The sequence below is a fragment of the Rattus rattus genome, chromosome 4, assembly GCF_011064425.1.
Source record: "Rattus rattus isolate New Zealand chromosome 4, Rrattus_CSIRO_v1, whole genome shotgun sequence".
Lineage (NCBI taxonomy): Eukaryota > Metazoa > Chordata > Mammalia > Rodentia > Muridae > Rattus > Rattus rattus.
The window spans coordinates 21,664,329-21,686,882 of record NC_046157.1 but is presented as its reverse complement, the minus strand read 5'-3'; the positions used below and the strand labels follow the sequence as shown (position 1 = coordinate 21,686,882).

General features: G+C 39.6%; 1 protein-coding gene across 1 annotated transcript in view; it reads left to right on the top strand.

Annotated features, from left to right (window-relative positions):
- The window catches only part of Eaf2 (ELL associated factor 2), a 40,203-nt gene that overhangs the window by 7,632 nt on the left and 10,017 nt on the right, over positions 1-22,554 (top strand). The window contains exons 3-4 of the mRNA XM_032900179.1: positions 14,250-14,386; positions 16,689-16,834. Coding sequence (XP_032756070.1) covers positions 14,250-14,386; positions 16,689-16,834 — 283 coding nt within the window. The remainder of the gene's footprint in view (positions 1-14,249; positions 14,387-16,688; positions 16,835-22,554) is intronic.

The following is a 22,554-nucleotide window of genomic DNA, read 5'->3' as shown; positions in this document are numbered from 1 at the left end:
CACACAAAACCAGGAATACCAAACTCTTCTCCTCTCTAGCTTTGCCAAGAAAGGGAATATCTCAATTTGTCACTTTCTGGAGGGGGAAGAAGAAACTCCTCAGTGAGCTCTTCTGCCTTCTGTCCTGTGAGACGCAGGTGTGGATGAGCTATTTCTGAGACGGGAGTGACATAATCGTAGGACATGATTATACCTTTGGGAAAGTGCTGGTCAGATAACTGAACATGTGAGACTTAGGGGTAATGGCTGTGTGTCTGATGTGGCAGAGCAGGTGAGGCACCAGACATCAGACAGGCTAAAGACGGTAACCACAGATGCCACCAAAACAGAGTCGCTCACTTAACCAAGTAGGTGAAGTGTACGTAGAAGAGTATAAGTGAGATTTTTATTTCTTCTAATCCAGGTTCCCTCTCAGATTTCCTCTTATTCCAAGAAACACCCCCTCAAGTAAGAGATACCAAGTTACGAAGTTTGCTCTTAAGCCCCATTTTGATAAAAAGGAAGAGTATTCTGGGTTCCAACAGCAGCTATCTCTACTTAGCCCTGCTTTGTTGTATGGATGTAGCCATGGTTACATGCTACATGTAAATACAGATTATTCAATTATAAGTAATCTTTGCCCAACGTATCACAATGTTATAAAGTCCACACACAAATGTATGTGACCCGGGTTCTATTGAAAGAAATTCAATTTTACCTCAGATCGTTTGGGAATTTTTTTTTTTTAACGTGGCCTTGCTATCTTCATTCCAAATCTTTGTTCATGGCTATGACACATGCTGCTGGAATGAGACATGGGAGTTAGAATCTGGGTACCAGCGACAAAAGTCTTGCTCCACTCTGTGGGGCTTCGGGCAGAGTAGTCTTCCCTTACAATGCAGTGTCTTCCCCAATAAGCTGAGAGTAAGAGTGTCTCGAGAGGCTATGGTAAAGCATGCATGAGGTAACACAAACAAAAAAGCCTTTGTGAAGATGGAGTCGGATAATGGAGCTCCGAGGTCGAGTTAGAGAACTGACGCTTTGTCTTTTCTTAATGGGGAATTATGGCAGTTTATATAGGGAGGGGATTGAAATCATTTCCTTGGCTTCTCCCAAAGTTTCCTTCCTATCTGAACTACCTAGTTTCCGGTACTGTAGTCTCCTCTCCTCTATTCTGCACCTATTCGTTTCTAGAAGCAGAACATGAAGGAAGTTGTTGACAAGTAGCTGCAGATTCCCCAGAGGTGGCAGACCCATGGAGGCAGTTAGGTTGATCGGAGCGACTAAACACTTGATTCTTTGATTCTTTTGCACACCTAGTCATATCTCCATTTCAGAGAGGTTAAAAGTCACAGATCTAGGATCAGACTTCCCACGTTTAGATCTCCCTTTGCCCCTTTCAGTGTGGACTTGGGCAAATTATCAAGTCTTTTGTGCCTAATTTTTTTCATATAAAGATAGTGACTGTCCCATAAGGTTGTTACAAAGATCACATGAATTAGCATGAGTTAAATACATAGAGCAGAACATGGACCATAGCTACGTAATGATGTTATGGTTACTGCCATGTTTGAAAAAAGCTGTTTTTGCTGTTTCCATATTGACTTGGAGTGACTTAGAGGGCACTGCTAGGAGAGATGGCTGGCTCCGGGCGATTGCTATGCAAGCCTGGTAACCTGAGTCAATCCTGGGGACCCACATAAAAGGGAAAGGACAGAAGTGACCACAGATGTGCCATGACATGTCTCTCTCTCTCTCTCTCTCTCTCTCTCTCTCTCTCTCTCTCTCTCTCTCTCTCTCACACACACACACACACACACACACACGCACACGCACGCACACACACACGCACACGCACACACACACACACACACACACACAAATAAATAATTTTTTTAAAAAGAAGGCACTAGGAGAGTTTATCAGAGGACAGATTCTTCCCAAGTGATGCCTGGCACCACTGAGGGTGAAGCTCCTCCCAAGGACTGCAGCCTGCTTGTCCTTGTCTTCTCTGTATTATTTGTGCCCGGACCCACAGTCTTCTGAGCCTCACAGGCTACCTTTTGAGATACAGCATCTTTCCCAGTGTCAGTTCTGTGAGGTGCAGGCCCTGTATTTCAGCTATTATAGAGAGTGGAGGCTTTGGTGGTTGTCATCACTAAGCCTCCGCCTGAGATCAGTCTTCTTCCTGTAGTGACACATGGCCACTGGCAGTTCCTGACCTCAGTCTATTTTCTGTTGCTAATAATACAATGTCACAAGTGATGAGGAAAATGTGCTCTTCTCGGCTTACCATCTAGTACTGAGATTGCTAGGTCATGAGGTAAATCTATGTATATGAGGTTTTTAGTTTCATGGCTTATTTTTTTTTGTAGACTCTCCAAACTGTTTTTCATATAGTTACAATAATTACATTTTACAAAATTCTCATAGGGTTAGTGATGTGGAATATGTTTTCATGTGCTTATTGGATATTTGTGTTTCCTCTTTTGCTAAATGCTTATTTGAATCTATTGAATTATCAAGTTACCGAATCATTTTTACTTGGTATTGGGTTTGGTTTTGACTATTGAGCTTCTGTAATCTATGTCAGTTTCCTGTCATTGTGAGCAATGCAATTATTTTCTCCCACTGTACATGTTTTCTCTGCACTCCCTTGATCATTTTGGTTGTTATGCAAAAGTTTTTTTAGCTTAGGTGATCCTATTTCTTTGTTTGGCTTTTGTGCTTTTTTTAAAAGTTTCTTACCCAGTACAATGTCCAGAAGTGTTTCCTCTATGTTTTCCCCTAGTCATTTTATAGTTTTAAGTCTTACTCTTAAGTCTTAAATCCATTTTGAGTTGATCTTTATAACTGAGAGGCTGGACTCTAGTTTCATTGCTCTATATATCTGATTTTTAAACAGCATTTTCTTAAGAGTTCCTATTTTGCAATGCATATTTTTAGTAACTTTGGTAAAAAGAATCAGTGAGCTGTAATGTGTAGTCTTATTTCTAGGCTGTTTGTTTATCCCATGGATTTATGTGATTTTTTTTTAATGCTAGTACTATGTATGCTGCTTTGATTAGTTTGGCTGTTAGCATTTTTTTCAACTCAAGTATGTAATATCCCATGTTTTGTTCAAAATGACTGGCTACTTAGGGATATTTTTGGTTCTCTTAATTTTGGTTATTTGAATACCATCATTCAGCCTTGATGTCCTTTGAGAGGAATTACACTAAATTTATAAATCAATTTGGGTAGTGTAGGCATTTTAACAATATTAATTTTTCTAGCCTATGGAAACAATATCTTTCTGGTTTTGTGTCCTCTTTAATATCTTTTTTTGACCCAATTAGTAAGATATAATTGCCCACCTAAACATACAAAGCCCAGTACACATCCATCCCTTAAGAACATTTATAACAACCTGTAAAGGTACAGCATGGAATCTTAACGTCACCTGCCATATTGTCCTGCCAAAGCTCCTCTCTCTCCCTCTCCTCCTCTTTAATATCTTTTATTAGTGTTTCATGCAGTTCTTTTTTAAGATCTCTCAATTATTAGACATTGTAAATAAAATGTCTTCCTTGATCCTTATTTCAAGTAGTTCGCTATTGGTATATATAAGGCAACACGAATGACTTTTGTATTGATTTTACATCCTGAATCTTTGCTGGTTTTATTAGTTCTACCAGTCTTAGTAAAAGTTTTGGGGCTCTCTGTATAGATCATGTCACCTTCAGGGATTACTTAATTTCTTTTCAAAGAGTCAACTCACATTTTCATTGATCTTTGCAGGTTTGGGGCAGTGTGCACGTGTGTGTGTGTGTGTGTGTGTGTGTGTGTGTGTGTGTGTGTGTGTGTGTGGCGTGTGCAGGCGCGTGGCGTGTGTGTAGGTAGGCATGTGCACATGTGAATTTCATTTATATCTTTTTCTTGCCTAATGGCTCTGGTGAGGTCTTCCAGCATGTGCTGAATAAACACAAGGTGGCTGATTTTATAGAGAAAGCACCAGCTTTTCTCTATTCTATGTGATGTTAGCTATTTCATAAATGTTCTTATAATGCTATATTGCTTATATATTAAATTTATCTGGGGTTGGGGGTTTAGCTCAGTGGTAAAGCGCTTGCCTAGCAAGCGGAAGGCCCTGGGTTCGGTCCCCAGCTCCAGAAAAAAAAATTATCCAATATTTCTATTATGAAGCATGTTGAATTTTATTGAATGCCTTTTCTGTATCAGTTGGGATGTTAGCATGGTTTTGTCCTTTATTCTCTTGATGTCAAATGTGTGTGTGTGTGTGTGTGTGTGTGTGTGTGTGTGTATGTGTGTGTGTGTGTGTGTGTGTGTGTGTGTGTGTGTGTGTGTGTGTGTGTGTGTGGGTGTGGGTGTGTATGTATGTGTGTGTGTGTGTGTATGTATGTGTGTGTGTGTGTATGTGTGTGTGTGTGTGTGTGTGTGTGTGTGTGTGTGTGTGTGTGTGTGTGTGTGTGTGTGTGTGCGTGCGTGTGTGTGTGTGTGTGTGTGTGTATCCTGAGCCATCTTGACAGCCCTAGGATGATTGAAACTTGATCAAGGTGAATAATTGTTTAATACATTATTGAATATAATTGTTTAATACATTATTGAATTCAACTAGTATTCTGCTGGGGAGCCTTACGTCTGTTATTAAGCATGTTGGCCTGTACTTCTCTCTATTTGTACAATCAAAGGACTGATAGCCTTTTCTCAGTACTGGAAAGATTACTGAGAAACCTGCTATCACACCAAGTGAGCATTTTGTTCTTTCCAGTGTGGGCATCAGGGTAATTCTGGCTCTGTGAAATGTATTTGTGAGAATTACTTCCTGTTCTACTTGGAGAATTTTATTAGTTCTTTAACTTGTAGAATTCTGCTCTGCAGTGAATCCTTGTCCTGACTTTAAAAAAAAAATTGGGAAGGTTTTTATCATTATTTCAATCTCATTACTTGGATTTTATTGATTCAGGTTTATCTATTCAGCCTTGATGTGTTATGTTGGACAATTTGCCCATTTCTTCTAGGTGATTAAAGTTGTTAGCATGTAGTTTATAATAATCTCTATCTTTATGTTTCTGTCATGTCTGTCGTAATGACCTTTTAAAAAATTATTACTTAAATCTCTGATTCTACTTGAGCCTTCTCTCTCCCTTTCTGTCTTAGTTAGGGTTTTACTGCTGTGAACAGACATCATGACCAAGGCAACCCTTACAAGGACATTTAACTGGGGCTGGCTTACAGGTTCAGAGGCTCAGTCCATTATCATCAAGTCAGGAGCATGGCAGCATCCAGGCAGGCATGATGCAGGAGGAGCTGAGAGTTCTACATCTTCATCTGAAGGCTGCTAGCACAATACTGACTTCCGGGCAGCTAGGGTGAGGGTCTTATAGCCCACATCCACAGTGACACACTTACTTCAACAGGGCCACACTTTCTAATAGTGCCACTCCCTGGGCCAAGCATATATAAACCATCACACTTTCTTAAGCTAGCTAAGAGTTTATCTTGACTATCTGTCTTTTCAATAAGATAGCTCATTAGCTTCATTGATGTTTAGGGTTACAGTTTTTAGTATTCATTGACTTATCCTTTGATGTTTACTATTTTATTTGCGTTACTAATTTGGGGTCAACTTGATATTTTCCCTTACAATGCAGTGGTGGGTTGATTGTTGTAGGTCTTTCTGCTCTCTTGGCTTTGGAGACTATCACCCTTCTGCGTGTCTACAGGCCTGCCTTGATCTGTACAGTAACAGCCAAGAGGCTGACAACTTTCAGCTCTGCACAGATTACCTGCTATGGGACTGAGTGGGCAGCTTTATGCGTTTGCAGTTTCTTTTCTTTCACCCTTCAGAATGTTCTCTGTCTTTTCCCTGTGACAGCTTGGTCGCCTTTTCCCTCGTGTGGTAGATGTGATTGAGTTGAACTTGACTGGTACCGCTCACCTCCCTGCACCTGGAATTTTGTGTCCATCTCTAAGTCTGTTAAGCTTTCTGTTATTATTTCGAATAAGCTTTCTACCACTTTGGTGTTCTCATTTCCTCCCTAAGCTGTAGGAATCCAAATATTTGCTTTTATTAAGCACCATACTAAAATTCCATGAATTTTTTTGTTATTTTTGAAGTTTGTTTCTTACTCAACTGTATAGTTTAGTTTTTTAGATTGATTTATTTCACGTATATGAATGTTTTGCCCGCATGTATGTACATACATCATATGTGTGACTAGTGCTGGTGGGGTCAGAGGAAGGTATTAGATCCCCTGGAACTGCAGTGGTAGGTAGTTGTGAACCGCCGTGTGGGTGCTGGGAACCAAGCAGAGGTCCTCTGCAAAGCAGTAAATTCTGGCCATCACCGATTAAAGCAGTGCTGACCTATTATGCAACTTCAGGTAATATAGAGTGCTGATTATTTTTATTCTGAAACTTTGTGTAGTGTGGCATTTAATGATGCTGATTTTCTAAATCTATGGGTATGGGGTAGCTCTGCTTTCTGTGTCCTGTCCAATGTCTTTTATCAATGTCTCATGCTTTATTTTTAGTCACCTGCATACTTTTAAGTAGATGTTTTCAAGCACGCTAACTCTTTCTTCTGCTTAATCTATCCTGTTATGGTTACTCCTGTATAGCAGTTTTAAATTTTCCTGAGGGAACTTCAGCTCAGGAATTTCTATTTTCAAAAGTAGTTCTCACGTCTTTTACATTTTTCTGTTAAGACTGTTAAGCCATTTCTTTGTGTTTCCATTGAGGCTTCGAGGCTGTTCAGTGTCTTTAAAATAGCCATTTTAAATCCCCTGTCTTAGGACTCCCTGTACTGATTCCCTCCGAGCCAGTTTCCGGCACTTTATTTTCGGTTGTAAATATGCATGGCTTCATGACAGTTGGTAATACGTGTGGTGTGTGACATCCTCAAGGCATTACCCAATCTGTTACCTATTTTACTTCCAAATTAGACTCTCCTCATCCACCTCCTTAAATTCTAAACAGGTTTCCTCTTTCCTCTGAGCCCGTGTTCATTCCCACCATTTCAACAGTAGAGGGTGCCCAAGTCCAAGTTGTCCAGAAGTTGGTTGGAGGGGAGTTGTGCTATTTCAATACAAGAAGGCAATCTTAACCCAGATCTATATTAAATACGCCATTGGCATTCTGCTCAGAAAGAAATAGTAGAGTCCAGGAAAGACTTCTCTGTTCCTGCAAATATATTCCTGGGTCCAGGGTAGGACTGATTGCTTCATATACAGCAAACTGTCATTGGACACAAGAAGCTTCTCACTGTGGATAGACCGAACCCAAGTTTCTATGTGATACCTGTGAGTGACAGTTCCACCAAGTCAGCTATGAGCCCATGCTTCACCAACCAGCACAGTTCTTGATTAGGACCAAGGCCTATGATGCTGTGGACTGATTACTATAGTGAACTTGTGATCCAGAGCTCCTCTAACCAGTCTTAGCTTCTATTGGCTGAACATGAGGTCTAATAGAAACAGACTGCGTGTTTTTTTGGAACATGTCTGTGGTTGTTCACAGACAGGCCTAGGATGGGACATGCCCAGTGTCAGGTGTCACCACCACTAAGTTCCAGGGCAAAACAAAATGAAAACAAACAAACAAAAAAACCAACCAAGAACAACAAATAGCATACGCTCGCTATTATGTCCTACTCCCACTGAGAAAAGTCTTGAAATAACGCTTTATAGCTTGAGGTTGGGGTAGTGTTTGGGAAGGCAGCCTATAGGCCACCATATTGGTGTTATTACACTAGATGACACACAGCTACAAGGACCTGTGCAGCCTCAAGGTATGTTGGTATTCCAATGGAGCTGATGATCGTGCAGATCAAGACAAAAGTTTGTCCTCCTGGGCACAGATCTCAACCACATCTGAGGTTTGATAGCCTTGTCTACGAGCTTTGGCCTTGTGCTATCCATGCTGCCTGCAGATGGACATAGGTGGTAAAAAGTCTCTTAGTTATGAAGGGTGTTTTTCAGTGGGTTGCAGCTGTAGAATCCTGGACCCTAGGAGGAAATGACTGTAGCCTAAGTCCACCTTGTGCATAGAACAGATGTGCTGTTCAATCCCTTCAACGCACAGGTCTGCACCTGATGCTAGGGCCAATCTGGAGTTCCTGTGAGCTCAAGCCTTCAGTTTTTACCGTGGTGGGCCTGGCACTGTGCTCTGAGATAAAGCCTTTTCCCACCTCTCTTTCTTCTCCCCAGTGAGTAGAGTTCTGCTTTCTGTCAACCGACTTTGTAAGAGTTACGGGTGAAACAAGCAGCTACCCGTCCTAACACAGGTCCAGTGGTTCAGCCCCACGTGTTAGCCATGTGATAAGGATCATGGAGCTTTGCTCAACACCGCGGTTCACTAGGATGGACCTGAAGTTTGTTTTTAAGTTTGAGGACTGGACTTTCTCCTTACCCAAAGCTAGAGGTGTGGTTCTCCCCGCAGGGTGGCTTACAGTAGGGTACAGGCCATTCTGGCAATTCTTCCTTCTTGCATGCTTCGGTGTGTCCTTCTGTTTTGTTATACTAAAATCAGGTAGGGGGCGCTCTCACTGTGTTTCCTTAGCTCCTTGGAAGAGAGTTTATCATAAGAACAGCTACTCAGCTTGCTGTGTCTACATGGAGAGATGAGCAGAAGAGCTTCTCAGGCATCATCCTGCTCCTCCCTAACTTTTATTTGTTTTTTATTGGTTCTGGGGTTGAACCCAGGGCCTTGCAAATGGTAGGGCAGACACTCTATCAATAAAGAGGCTACTTCCCTAGTTTCTCTTATTTATCCTTTTATATTATTTATTAGTATTGCTAACCACCAGTTGTCTTTCATTTTATCCTTATTTTGTGTTTATTCCTCTTTACTGTTATTCATTATCAAACCTGTAACTCTCTGTTACTTATGAAAGCTATGGTTCTCCAGGTCTTATGAAATCACAGAAGAAGGGTGTTAGGGAGATATTTCTGTCCTTCCTAGGATCCTTCCTTTCTCCTCCTTCTCACTGCCCTTCCCTGGCCACCTTGGCCAGATACCTAAGTTTTGTTACTCTAACATTTTACTGAAAAATATCTTTAAATAAATTTAGCTTAACATTATACATTTATATAGCCTATTTCCATCTATTTAAAATTAATTATATATAAATAACCAAATTCCTTTGCTTAATATGGCCGTGGATTCATTCCTTTAAACTGAGGTTCTGTTCGGAATCATTTGTTCATGCTTAAGAGTCTTTGCGCTCACATCTTAAAGCGTGGTTCAATGTGAAGATGACTTTTAGTTTGTAACTAAAACATTGTTTCAGACTAGAGATCTTAAAACATCTAAAATTCTTTAAAATGGAGACGGGTGAGCAAGTGCATTTTTATATTAATTTGTTTCTTATTTTACATATGTGTATGCGTGTTTGTGAGTGTGTGTGCCCTGTGAGTGCTATGCCCACAGATGCCGATGCCAGAGATCTCTTTCTTTCTTGTTTTTTCCTCAGACAAGCTGTTCTCTCACTCCCTTTACATTTTCATTTGCAGTATGCCTCCTGGCTGACTACTTTAAGTCAGTTATCTCTATTGTGCCACATCTGTGTGATAGTTAGTCTGTGAGGGGAAAAGGTTGCTTTAAACTTAGGGATTTTTTTCTACTTTTAGTTATAGTGAAAAATAAATAAAGTAAATTAATTTCGTAGTTGAGACCAGAATCCTCTAATCTCCATCTGCAGAATCCTCCAGTGACTAAAAACCTCCTCCAAGGCTCCACCTCTCAGCACCCCTCCCCTCCCAGTAGCACCAGGCTAGGGACTAAACCTTTTGTACAGGATCCTTTCAGGAATATTCCAGAACCAACTGTAACAGCCTATTCTGGCTCCCAAGGCTCAAATCTACCTCTCAATGCTAAATACCTTTAGTGCACCTCAAAGAGTCCCCGGTGTGTTAAATGTTCAGAAGTCCAAGTCCATAGTCTCCTCTGAGACACAAGACACATTCAACTGTGAGGTCTGAAAAAAAAGTTACATGTGTACATTGGTGCAAAATAAGCAAATATTTATCCTCGAAAAAGAAAGAACAGGAACACATTGAAAAGGAGTGCAATCAAGCGCCAGTAGATATCATTAAATGCCTATATTTAATATATTAAATCTTCACGTTCAGCATCCAGGGCACACCACGGTAGGGTGTTGGATCCCAAGGGGTTGGGCAACTCCATTCCTCACAGCCTTGATGGTTGCAGCTCGCTCAGCCACACTTCTGGACTCTGCTGATTGCGGTATCCCCAGGCAGGTGTTCCACATTCTGGCCTTCTTCCCTCCCGGGTCTCCACCACAGCTCCAGCATCACTCTCACTGCTCTGTGTCTCATCCTGTCAGGGGCTGCTTGCAGGGACTCAGATCCTGCCACGACACTGTTTCCCGAGACTTGCCTTTGGAATCTCACCGGAATCCTACACGATCCCATTACTCTTATATTCTGCATGTGAACAAAACCTAGGTCCTATAGATGATCTGTCACAGAGGTGCCCACAGCCTTTACGTTCCTTACCAATTTAAGCAGTCCTGAGTGAGCAGGATGCCCTGGAAATCTCTTGTCAAAAGACAGTCATGTACATTATAACAAGGATGGCTTCAGGTCGGATTCCCAACAGAATCCTATTTCTATCTCAAACCTCACCAAGAGCATCTTTCCTATCTCAGTTTTCTGTTGGCATTACCACATTGTCAACTGTAGTCATAGCAATGACCCCACTTTTTGCTACTTATTACTTAAGTTAGTCAGCTTTCCATTAATATTAGAACCCCCCGAGATAATCAGCTTATAAAGAGAATAAGGTAATTTGGGATCACGGTTTTAGAGGTTTCAGTTTATGATCAAGTTCATCTATTGTGCATCATACTGGGAATACAGAGAAAAATGTTACTTCGTGTCCCAATTGCAATAGATAAATTTATAAATAAGAGAGGTAGAGGAGGGCTTGGAGTTCCAGCACAAGCCTGAGGGGTTTAGCTCTAAAAACCAGAGGCCAGGCATTAGACTTTACAGTTTTAACTTTCCACCATTTCCTGATAGCACAAGACTTAAATTTATAGACCTTTGGCAGATATTCAAGGTACAAACTATCACACACACAAACCAGATATGTATTGTTCTGATTTAGAGTGTTGGAAAAGAAATGAAAACATCACAAAGGACCCCATGTATAGGTTTATAGAATAGGACTCTTATCCTGAGTACATTAAGTTCAATTTGCCTATTAGCATAATTAGTAACAGAATTGGAAAGAGAATAGAGAAAATGATGGCCGTAATCTGGGCAAAATGTTGATTGAGTCCTCAAACTGGATAATAGTGAATATAGAGATGTAGGAGGTATTCAATAGTTGTTTTGAGGCAAGGATACTTCAGGTACTTAAATTACTTGGTATTTTAAGGAAATGAACAGAAATTAAATAATAAAGTCTAGGGGTGGTGGGGCTGGAGAGATAGCTTAGCAGTTAAGAGCACTGGCTTCCCTTTCAGAGGAACCAGGCTTAATTCCTGGCACCTACATGGCAGCTCATTGTCTATAACTCCAGTACCAGGGGATCTGATGCCCTCTTTTAATCTGTGGGCACCAGGCACACACATGTTGCACAGACATGCATACAGGCAAAACACCCATACACATAGAAAGTTTTAAAATGATTTTTTTTAAAGATTAGAAATGGTGTTCAGTTTGATAAAGAAAAAAGTTTATAAACTTCCTTAAATTATAGCGACTGTGAGAACTTGTGAGCTGTGATCACGCATTGTTCCTGCTCTTTTCCTATATGTTTGTAAAGTCTTAGTACTAGGAGCAATTTAAAGGAGTGATGATTGAGTTCTTATTTTTGAAGGAATCAGAGCACGGTGATACATTGTAACTTCAGGTTGTAATCTATTTTAAAGATAGTAAACATCTCTAAGGAAAATAGATGTACAAATCCATTATCAACTATAGTTTGGCATCTGTAGGTTTCTGTATGAGGATAGTTTCCTCGATTGTTTATAGCCGACTCTGAAGATCAACTCTCCAGAAGAGTGGCCCTAGCTCTGTTTTCTGTCTTTTTGTATTTTTGATGGTTTTGCTTTGTTTTCATCACCACACTCCTGCCTCTCTGGCTCTGCAGAGCCTTGGATAAGTGTTCCACACCTCACTATTCAGGACCCAGACAGCCAGGTTTCCATGTGTGTGCTACTTGTTCCTGATTTTTTTTTTAGACCACTTTAGCTTCAGGAAGGCTAATAAAGTTGTCCCTTTGTAGTGGTGATTAGTTAAATGCCGCTCTATGGTCCTGGTGGGTGCACGCAGGGCTCTGCACACGCCCAAAAGCTCTGGATTCGTGAAAAGACACACACACACACACACACACACACACACGCACACACCCTTTCAGTTTTAATATGCTTACCTCACTCGATGGCTGGGCACTTCCAAGCCTCCCTGTAGCCAGCACACACTCACCTTCGGTATTCCTGAGTTAACACTTTCTAAATTTATATTTTTTTCTCCCTGTTTTTTTCTCGGCAGCCCTCCCATGAGACCGCTTTCTCTTTGCAACTATATTTTGGCTGTCTTACCCTCCTGTTCCTTCTGTGTGGTTTGTCCTTTGCCCCTCTCATGATGGATTCTCCTCTTCTCTCCTCTGTGTTTCTTGCCCTGGAATTCTAAAAGTCCTACCTCCATCCCCCATTCAGCCATTAGCCTTAGTTCTTTATTGATCAATCAAAAACCAACTGGGGACAGGGACCTCAGCGTCTGGGCACATAGATTCCCATGTGATTTTTGGGAGCTAAATTAAGACAAAGCATTAGAACCAATCTCCAACATTTCTTCCTTCCTTCCTTTCTTGTTCATTTCCAGTCCACATCTATCACAAGTCCCTAGCCTACTTCCTGTTTATGCTGTTCTCAATCACCACATTTATCTCAAATTGCTTTTAGTAGACATCTGATGTGCATTTAATATGCTATGCACTTAGCTTTCTTTAGGTCACCCTTTTCTAATCTAATTGTTTTATTGTGCTTGATAAAAATTAGTACAAAAGTGCTTTAAAATATGAGTATACTTTCAGAAAATTCAAAAGCAGGAGGACTATGTTTAGGATTATACACGTGAGACTAAGAGAATGATAATATAAAAGTTCTTCATGTTTGAAGGTGGCAGTGACAAAAATTAAGGAAATTTCAAGAAAAGTAGTAATGAGCTAAGTTTCTTTTTTTTTTTTTTTTTTTTTTTTTCTTTTTTTTTTCGAGCTGGGGACCAACAGGGCCTTGCACTTCCTAGGCAAGCTCTACCACTGAGCTAAATCCCCAACCCCTATGAGCTAAGTTTCTTTAAGTGTTTGTGTGTGTGTGTGTGTGTGTGTGTATTTACCAAATGAGCCATCTCTTCATTCTCTGTTAATCCTTTTGTTAAGAATGACATAATAGAAAATGTAACTGTTACTGAGTAATTATTCTCTTACCACTCCCTTCTGGTATATTTTAGAGAAAAATACTAAAGTTAAACTAATTTCTTGATCAGTATTTATGCATTGCTAAGAAAGAACTTTTCAATTTTTAATTAAATGTCTGTTGTCATCATATGAGAATTAATAAGACTTGGTCTTTATTGCTATTTTCTTGATCGTTTCAAAATGAGAATGTTTCCTTCCCTGTAAACATATTTTTAGATTCTATTCGATTAGATTAGATTGAATCCAAGTTGCCAAATGAAAATAGAACAAATCTAACTATTTAGGGGTATTTCCTTTTTCTTTCTTCAGTGATAGCAGGCTTGAGATCTCAGCCTGTGTGTGTGTGTGTGTGTGTGTGTGTGTGTGTGTGTGTGTGTGTGTGTGCGTGTGTGTGTTCATGTGCATGTGTACTTGGACCTAAAGTTTCATAAATGCTAGGTAAGTCCTATATCACTGAACTGAATCCAGCCCTATGTTTCAGTGTTGATCTTGAGATAGGCTCCCACTAAGTTTCCTCACTGGCTTTGTACTCATTCTGTAATCCAGACATGCTGTGAACTTGGGACCCTCCTGACTCCGTCTTCTGAGCAGCTAGAAATTGAGGCCAGGTCTGTCTTGATCTCAGCCTTTTAAAACCACCTCTGTCTTTGTACTTTTATTTTTAAGTCACACTTGTTGGTTTTAGGGTAGTAAGTTTAAATCATTTATAAGTGACTTGGTATATAACATGGTTTAAAAAACAATGCAAAAAGAACTCAATACCCATCTCAATTGAATCTATGATAAATTTCAAGTAATGATGATAACTTCTTAAACAGGGTTCAACTCCACCAGTCACAGTTTTTAAAGGTTCCAAGAGACCTTACTTAAAAGAGTGCATTTTGATTATTAACCATGATACTGGGGAATGTCGCCTAGAAAAACTCAGCAGCAACATCACTGTGAAAAAAACAAGGTAGGTGGTGCATTGAAATAAATTATTTTACCAATATATAAATTTCTAAGGAGAAAGAATGATGGATTAAGTCAAATTATGATGGGAGGTGTGTTTTTTAAAAAGTCTTTTTATTGGGCCCCGAAGTTGACTCAGCTTTAAAGAGAGCTTGCTATGTAAGCATGAGGATTATAGTTCAAGCCACACTACCCAAGTGACAAGCCAGACATTCTGTATGTGTCTGAGAACTCAGCACCTCAGCACTGCAGCTGTTTGAACCAGGAGGAGGATGTGCTCGTTGGCCTCCAGCCTAGCCAAAACTTGCAAACTCTGGGATCAAAACAAGACCCTGCCTCAAAAGACTAGGTGGAGAGTGAGAGAGCAGCATCCCTGACTAGTGCATGTTATATGTGCATGCACCACTCTCAGATCTATACACATACACAAACAGATGTGCAAAAAAGGGAACATTTTAAAAATTACCTTAAATCTTTTAAAGTTAGTAATGATTCTTAGTGAGAAGATCTTAAGACACTGCCTTGTGATGTTGAAATGATTTCTAGGTATGTAAGTATACCTTTTATACTATTGTAAATATTTTTCTATCATTGGACTGAATAGAAACATTATCCCCCTATCCAAAATAACTTTGTCTTAATTAGTAAAAATGTATTGAGTACTTAGAATATGGAAGGCACACTAGAGAAAGGAAACTTTGCTAAATAAAGACTAACCTTAAGACGTCTACATTTTATACATTTTAATCATACTAGCAGATTAATTAATTTAAAAATCAGTAAAAAAAAAAACTATAACCACCTTAAATCCTTTCTAGATATAAGTGTTACATTCAAAACCAGATAGTAGAAGAGCATTGCTCTAAGATATAGGTAAACAGTAGAAATAAAAATTACCATAAGAATAGAAGGGAAGGGTTATGATTGATAAAAATCTTTAGAAAGGCTTTGTTGAAAATGTTACTTCTGGGCCTAGAGAGATGGCTCAGCAGTTAAGAGCACATGTTCCTCTTACAGAGGACCCAGGTTCGATTCTCAGCACCAACATGGTAGCTCACAGCCATCAGCAACTCCAAATTCTGGGGATCCAATGCCCCCTTCTGACCTCCACAAGTATCAAGCATCCATGTGGTACACATAGAGAAACACAGACAAAGCACACATAAAGGAAAATAAATAAATCTAATACAAATAAAAATTTTAAAAAGAAAAATGTTATTTTAAGGGAAGTTGAAATCCTAAGGATTACCGTAAATGTGTGTTTAAAACAGAAGTTGCTGTAATTAGAGAGCGCAAGGGCGGGAGCTGAAGAGTGGATACTATTGAAGCCATTATACATGTATGACATGCCTTGGTGAAGCTCATTATCTTGTGCGCTAATCCACACTAACAAAAACGTCTTTCACAAAGTGTCCGTTCCCAAAGCCAACTTCAACTGAGAGAAGAAGCCTGAGAGCCTTTATTTATTAGTGTCCCTGCTGCCCCAGCTCCCTTAAACTGACCAGAAAGGAGACGAGCTATATAAAGCCGGTATGAAGGCAGGAATATAGCTGATTCTCTCAGGGCTGGTGAATACGACTCTTTAAACTGTGCCCGTGTGTCAGAATCGGAAAGTGGGGGATGATGTTGGTAGAGGATTAGAGTTTGGGTTGTAAAGGTAGGTTGGGGTTAATGCCTTGACTATTAACTGAGAAACAGCAAGGACATTTTCTTGCTGGCAGTGGTTACATATTAAGATCTTTCCAATTAGGGATTGGCATGTTTGCAGTTCTGCCCTGAAACATTAGCAAAGAGACTGAATAAAAAGAAGCAATGTGGAAAACTAAATGTGTAAACTATAATCTTTGGGAGTGTAAATGATTGAGAGAAAATGAGGGTCTAAAAACTTTGGAAGTTAGGAACTGAAAGGATTTGATCACAGGAAGCAGAAAGGCGGGGCCCAACCATAATTTCTGAAGTGTACTCTTCCTTTGTTTATATGGCTGTTTTAAAATTATAAGTGGGAAACATGGACGTGATCTAGTTTAACTTGCACGTATATTTTCCCCTATTGTAGTCATCTATAAGTGTACTGCCTGCTCATTTGAGCAGTAGCCATTGATCCTCCCATCCTTCCAGGGACCAGTGTGTACCCCACACATATAGAAGGAACTCAATACATATTGGTTAAATGGTTTAACGTCTTATCCTTAAATGTCATTTGAGAGGTGTCTAAAGGGCAAGTGATAGCGTTTAGTAACTTAGTATGTTGAATTTGTGACACTTTTAGCTTATCTGTTTTTGATATTTGTTATTCTTAATTGCAGAGGGGAAGGAAGTAGCAAAATCCAGTGCAGACTAGAACAACAGCAACAACAAATGTGGAATCTGCCCAGGACTTCCAACCTTGTACAGCATTCTCCATCAGAAGATAAGCTGTCCCCAACGTCTCTAATGGATGATATTGAAAGAGGTAAATTCTAACTGCGTATAATGTCAGTGTATAAAGGTAAATGATATTAAGTAAATATTAAGTGTTAGTTTTCATGTACAGTGGGACTTAGTGAGAACATAATTTATTTTATGAATGTGTACTTCTCTAGGATAATGATATAACATATAAATTTGCATATTTATGTAAGTATATCCATGTCAGAAAAATTTTTAGTATCATTTAGGAGGAAAAAATGTTTCATCAGTGCTTTGTAGCATCTTCTGTGGAATTTATTGTTCACAGTCAGTTACAGAGGGCTAAGGCACCATCAAATCAACAGAAACAGGACGAAGTTTCTTTCTGTTACTGTGCCCCTTTTCGCAGGAAGGCATTTCTGGGGAGGTATAGGGTGTTCCAAAGGAAGGAACTCAAATCTCTGTTTCTCTTCAGCTACACTTAGGATATTGATGTTACAGTGATTGAACAGCAGCAAGATCCCAGATCTTGAATTTTATCTTATCTTCTATTCTGACTACTTCCAAAATAGTATCATGGTATCTTTCCTATATATGTATATGGCTAGAAAATTAAGAGATTAAAGGGTAAAATGTAAAGTGTATATGCTAGTTATTAAAATTAAAATAGAATTTAGCTTTGTGATGACTGGACAGCAAAACAAAAATATAGATGTAAGTTATATGTTTTATATTATCTTAACATATAGTATATTAAGATAGATTCCAAAGAACCGTTCTATTCCTTGCTACTAGATCCTAAAGGCAATTCATTATGTGAAACAATTCTGGAAAGCAGTTGTGTCTTGAGGAGTGAGTCCGTGGGATAGGTAGAAGGTTCTTCATGTGGCACTTCTGGGTCAGACCTTAATTAAAGCAGTGCTTTGACATCATACCTCATAGAAAAGGTAGAGAATCAGCTAAGTTGAACTAAGAATAGTTTTCTTTTTCTAATTTATATGCAAAGGGACATTATCTACCTGGAGATGCTCATAGCATCCTTAGACTATATTCTATCAAATGTTTCTTAACCCTAGAGTACTACTAACTTCTTTTTTAAACAATTTTAAAATTATGTGTATGCGTGTGGGAATATGTACATGCTCACGTGTATGCAGGTGCCCACAGACGCCAGAAGAGGACATGGGATCCCTGGAACCTGGAGTCACAGGTGGCTGTGAGTCACCTGACATGAGTGCTGGGAACTTGGGTCCTCTGGAAGAGCATGCTCTTAACTGCTGGGCTACCTTTTTGGCCTCATGACTGACTATTCTCTGATGACTGAATCATCTTTCCAATTTATATCCAGAAATTACACTAGAAACTCTGTGCATCTGTTTTTGCACTTACATCTTTGAGTTATCTGTGAATTTGAGTTTAAGAGATTTAGATAGGACCTAAAATTCCCCATATCACTCAGAGACACCAGGAAGCTGAGCACTCCAGCAAAAGGAATAGCGCTAACATGAGCGCTTGAAGTTTTAAAGAGCTCCTCTGTGCTTGGGTTGAGCCTGTCCTTCTCCATCAGGAAATGCCTGGGCAGAAGGCATGTGCATGTGATACCACGCTATGAGGAACGCTCATTCCCTCTTCACCTCCCAGACAGCCTCCCTGCCTTCAAAGTTTTCTCTCCATTTGAAAGGCACCTTGATACTAGGTGATACTAGTAAGGGACACCTGCCTTAACAAACACCTTGCTGGGAAGCACCTTTCACTTTCCTCCCCCTTCATGGGAACTCACACACACACACACACACACACACACACACACACACACACACACACACAACCCTGAAAGCAGTCTTTATTGTATTAGACCACAGACTTCCTTTTCCCAGGACTGGGCTTCAATGCTAGTAAAACTCCATTGTTGAGTTTGTTTACCAATGGGAAATCTAGTTGCTTGAGATTTACCAAGAAAACCAAAACAGATATGCAAAAGGTCTGGAATTAGAGTGTCATTTGTCACAAAAACAGGCAAGCATCTGCATGCAAAGCCTGAACCAGGACTGCCTGCTAAACTAAAAGATTTAAGTCAGTTGTCCCCTAGAATACACACTAAAAGTAAGATATTCTGGGAAGTTACATATACTGTAAATCAGGAAAATCACAACTTGAATGAGGAATGCCTATAGTAATTCTCAAAGAAAGTAGAAGTTAGAATTATCTGATGATGATCTTAAAATAGAAGTTAGAATTATCTGATGATGATCTTAAAATAGCTTTCACAAAATGATTCGATTATAAATTTTCTTGAAGCAAGTGAAGAGTAGAATTAAGGAGAAATTTTAAACAAGTCTCAAATAGAAATTATAAAACTAACAAAATAACAGGGCAAATCCACTGGGCAGGTCCGCTTACTAGAGACTAAATAGACTGAGAGAATTCACTTATCTAAAACAGAAAGTGTCCTTAAACAAGGGGAACAGGGCCCCAAGGATTTGTTGCAGAGTGACAAAAGTTCCAAGAGGTGAGACAACTGAACTCTCAGAGGACAAAGAAAAGGGGACTGAAAAATAATTGGGAGAAATGATCCCCGAGAACGTTCTCAGGTTGATGAACAACATGATCCATAGATTCAAGAAATCGAGCAAATCCAAAAGAGGATAAACCAAAGAAATGCATGGTGAGACACATCAGAATTAAACATCTGAAATCTGAAGGCAGAGATAAGAGTTCTGATGGCAAGGGAGCTATGCCACATTACATAGAGGAACGCCATGTAAGTGACATCACATGTCGTATTGGAGACTCAGAAGTGGCACTACACTACTTAATGCTGAAAGTCCTGAACTGTGTTTACCAAATTCATCTCAAGTGATAAAGGGGAAATAGACTTCCACAGTAATGAACACTAAAAATACTTGTTACTAGGGGGCTGCTCTGAAATGTTTGCTTTAGAAATGGAAGTAATCATAAAAGAAATGACAACAAGAAGGGATGCGGGGGCATCAGTTATGAATAAAGAGCAGAGAAAGATAATGGACAATAGGGTATGGTTGTCCTCATGACATCCCCAAATCATATGTGACAATTAAAGCAAAAGCTAACTTTTTGGTTAATACTGGTACTTAAGATAATAATATTTAAAACTTGCAAAGATAAGGCATCTAAAGTGATTTTTACATCTTTCCTGTGACAGTGAATCATGTTTTAGACTTGCTTGTCACATGACAAGACATGTATGCTAATTCGCCATTATATATGTAAAGTGACATGCAAAACACCAAGGAAGGAAGGAAGAAGGAAGGAAGGAAGGGCAAGGGAGGGAGGAAGGGATGGAGGGAGGGAGGAAGACAGACAGAACAAGATTCCGGCATCCCACAGAAATGAAAAGAAAGTGAAAGAGAGGAATCGAATACCCAGGAAATAAACATAAAGCAAATAGTAAAGGGCACAGGTAAGCCTTAGTGACCAGTGATTAGTGCAAACGTGAGTGATCTAACCCGATTAGTTGAAATGGAGAGTGCAACCCCCCCCAAAAAAACCAAACAACCAAACAACCAAACAACAACAACAACAAAACCCAACTGTGTGCTATTTATAAGAAATTACTGAAATCGGCAGCTTTCAAGTGGAAGGATGTAAGAGGACACTGTGTAAGCGTTTAAAGCAATGTGGTTGTGTGAATATCAGATACAAAACAAATTAGCACAGAGGAGTACATTAATAATAACGAAAGGATTCACTTAGCAGGAAGACAATGTGTCTAGCGATGGAACTGCAAACTAATGAGATAAAACTGATACAATGGAAACAAATATAAAAATCTACACTCCTTAGTGACTTACTTCCTCAGTGTGCCCTGGGGCAATAGATACACACACACAGACACACACAGACACACACACACAGACACACAGACACACAGACACACAGACACACACACACACACACACACACACACACACACACACACACACACAAGCAAAAACAAAACCCAAAAAAAGACAGGAAAGCAGGTAGGGACTTGATGACACAAAAGTGGGAGCAGACTGAGAGTTTAAAGAGGGGAAAAATGGTTGGAGGGATGAATGTAACCAAATGTACTTAATACTTGTATGGAAGTTTCAAAGAGGAAGTTAGTTTTACCAAGAGCTGTTGCCTGGTGTTGTATGCCCTAGAAAGGAGTATTGTCTGTCTAGCACCTTCCTCTTCCTGTCTTGAGCTGCTGTCCAGGTTTGATTCACTTATGTGTTCCTTGTCATTCCCATGGGCACCTCCATCAAATGCATAAATGCAGTAATCTGCCTGGTTGTGGGCTGAGAGACTTCTAACTGAGAGCAAAATAACCATACTGTTTTATAAATTGAAACCTCAAATATTTACAGTAATGGAAAAGTGACCAACATAGAACATCGATAAGTTCATTTTAAGGCTAAAATTACCATGATACACAAAGTGAATAAATATGTATAAGAAAAATAAAACTATAACCAATAACTTTTCTAAGCTTGAAATTTTAAAAATTCAAAAAATATTAACAATTCAACATTATACAAAAATAATTGTAGAATGTGGCTAAGACAGAATTTCTTTTCTCACATTGCTGATATTTAGCCATGTGGATGAGGGAGGAGGAGGAGGAGGAGGAGGAGGAGGAGGAGGAGGAGGAGGAGGAGGAGGAGGAGGAGGCAGCGGCGGCAAGAAGTAAAAAGGCAAATGTGTATTCAAATACATTTCAGAAGTGCTTCAAAGAAACAAAACACCTAATAGAGGCTTGAAAGAAAGAAATCCTTAGCAAGGGTTACACTCAAGCCAAGATGAGAAGGAGACAACCTTTCAGAGGCTTAGTGGTACACCAAAAGCACTGTAGCCTAGCTACACAGATTTGGAGGAAATATTCATCACACACACACACACACACACACACACACACACACACACACACACACGACAGAGAACTCACAGCTAAAGCTAATATAAAGGATGTATACAAATTAGGAAAAGACAACCAAATACAAGAAGAATAGTTGAGCAGATGCTCAACAAAAAAGACATTCAAGTGACCAAGAATATATGAGAACTGCTTTGGATCATTGCTTATTAAAAAACTAAAATTATAGATCACCTCGAAAGCTGGTGGGTTTTAATGAAGCTAAACACATTCTTTTCTACACAGGAAAAGTAAATACATGTGTCACAAGAAGATATACGGTAGGCTTTACAGAACAGCCTTAATTTGTTATCACAAACTTGTTACTACTAAAAATGGAAAACAAATATCTGCAAATAGAAAGCTGATGACCAATGTATGTTGTATCTATATAATGGATATCATAACAGTTGAGTAGAATGAGATACAGAGCCATTGAAAACATGAATGCATATATAAAAAGGATAAGAGGCATGTGCAAAATTTGTAGGAAGTTCAGTAACAGACAACAACTTTGGTAATAGAAGTCAAAATGGTGGACACTGGAGGAAAAGCATAATAGAGCATTTATGGGGATGGGTCTTGCTCAGTGACAGATACACAGTATAGCTTATGCTGAAACTCATCTGGGTGTGCGCTTTACCATAATGAATTATGATTGATTCATTATTAATCACAAAGCACACAACAAGAAGACAAAAAGACCTGGATGATGTCTAACCCAAGCGAAGTGAAGCTCTAATGCAAAGGACTTAGGGCCGAAAGGGCAAGCCAGTGAGTCCAGAGAGTGGGCGTTAGATGGGTATTGTCAGCCAACTAAAACAGCCCTGCCCCGACACGATACTACCTGGCAGTGTGTTGACTGAGTA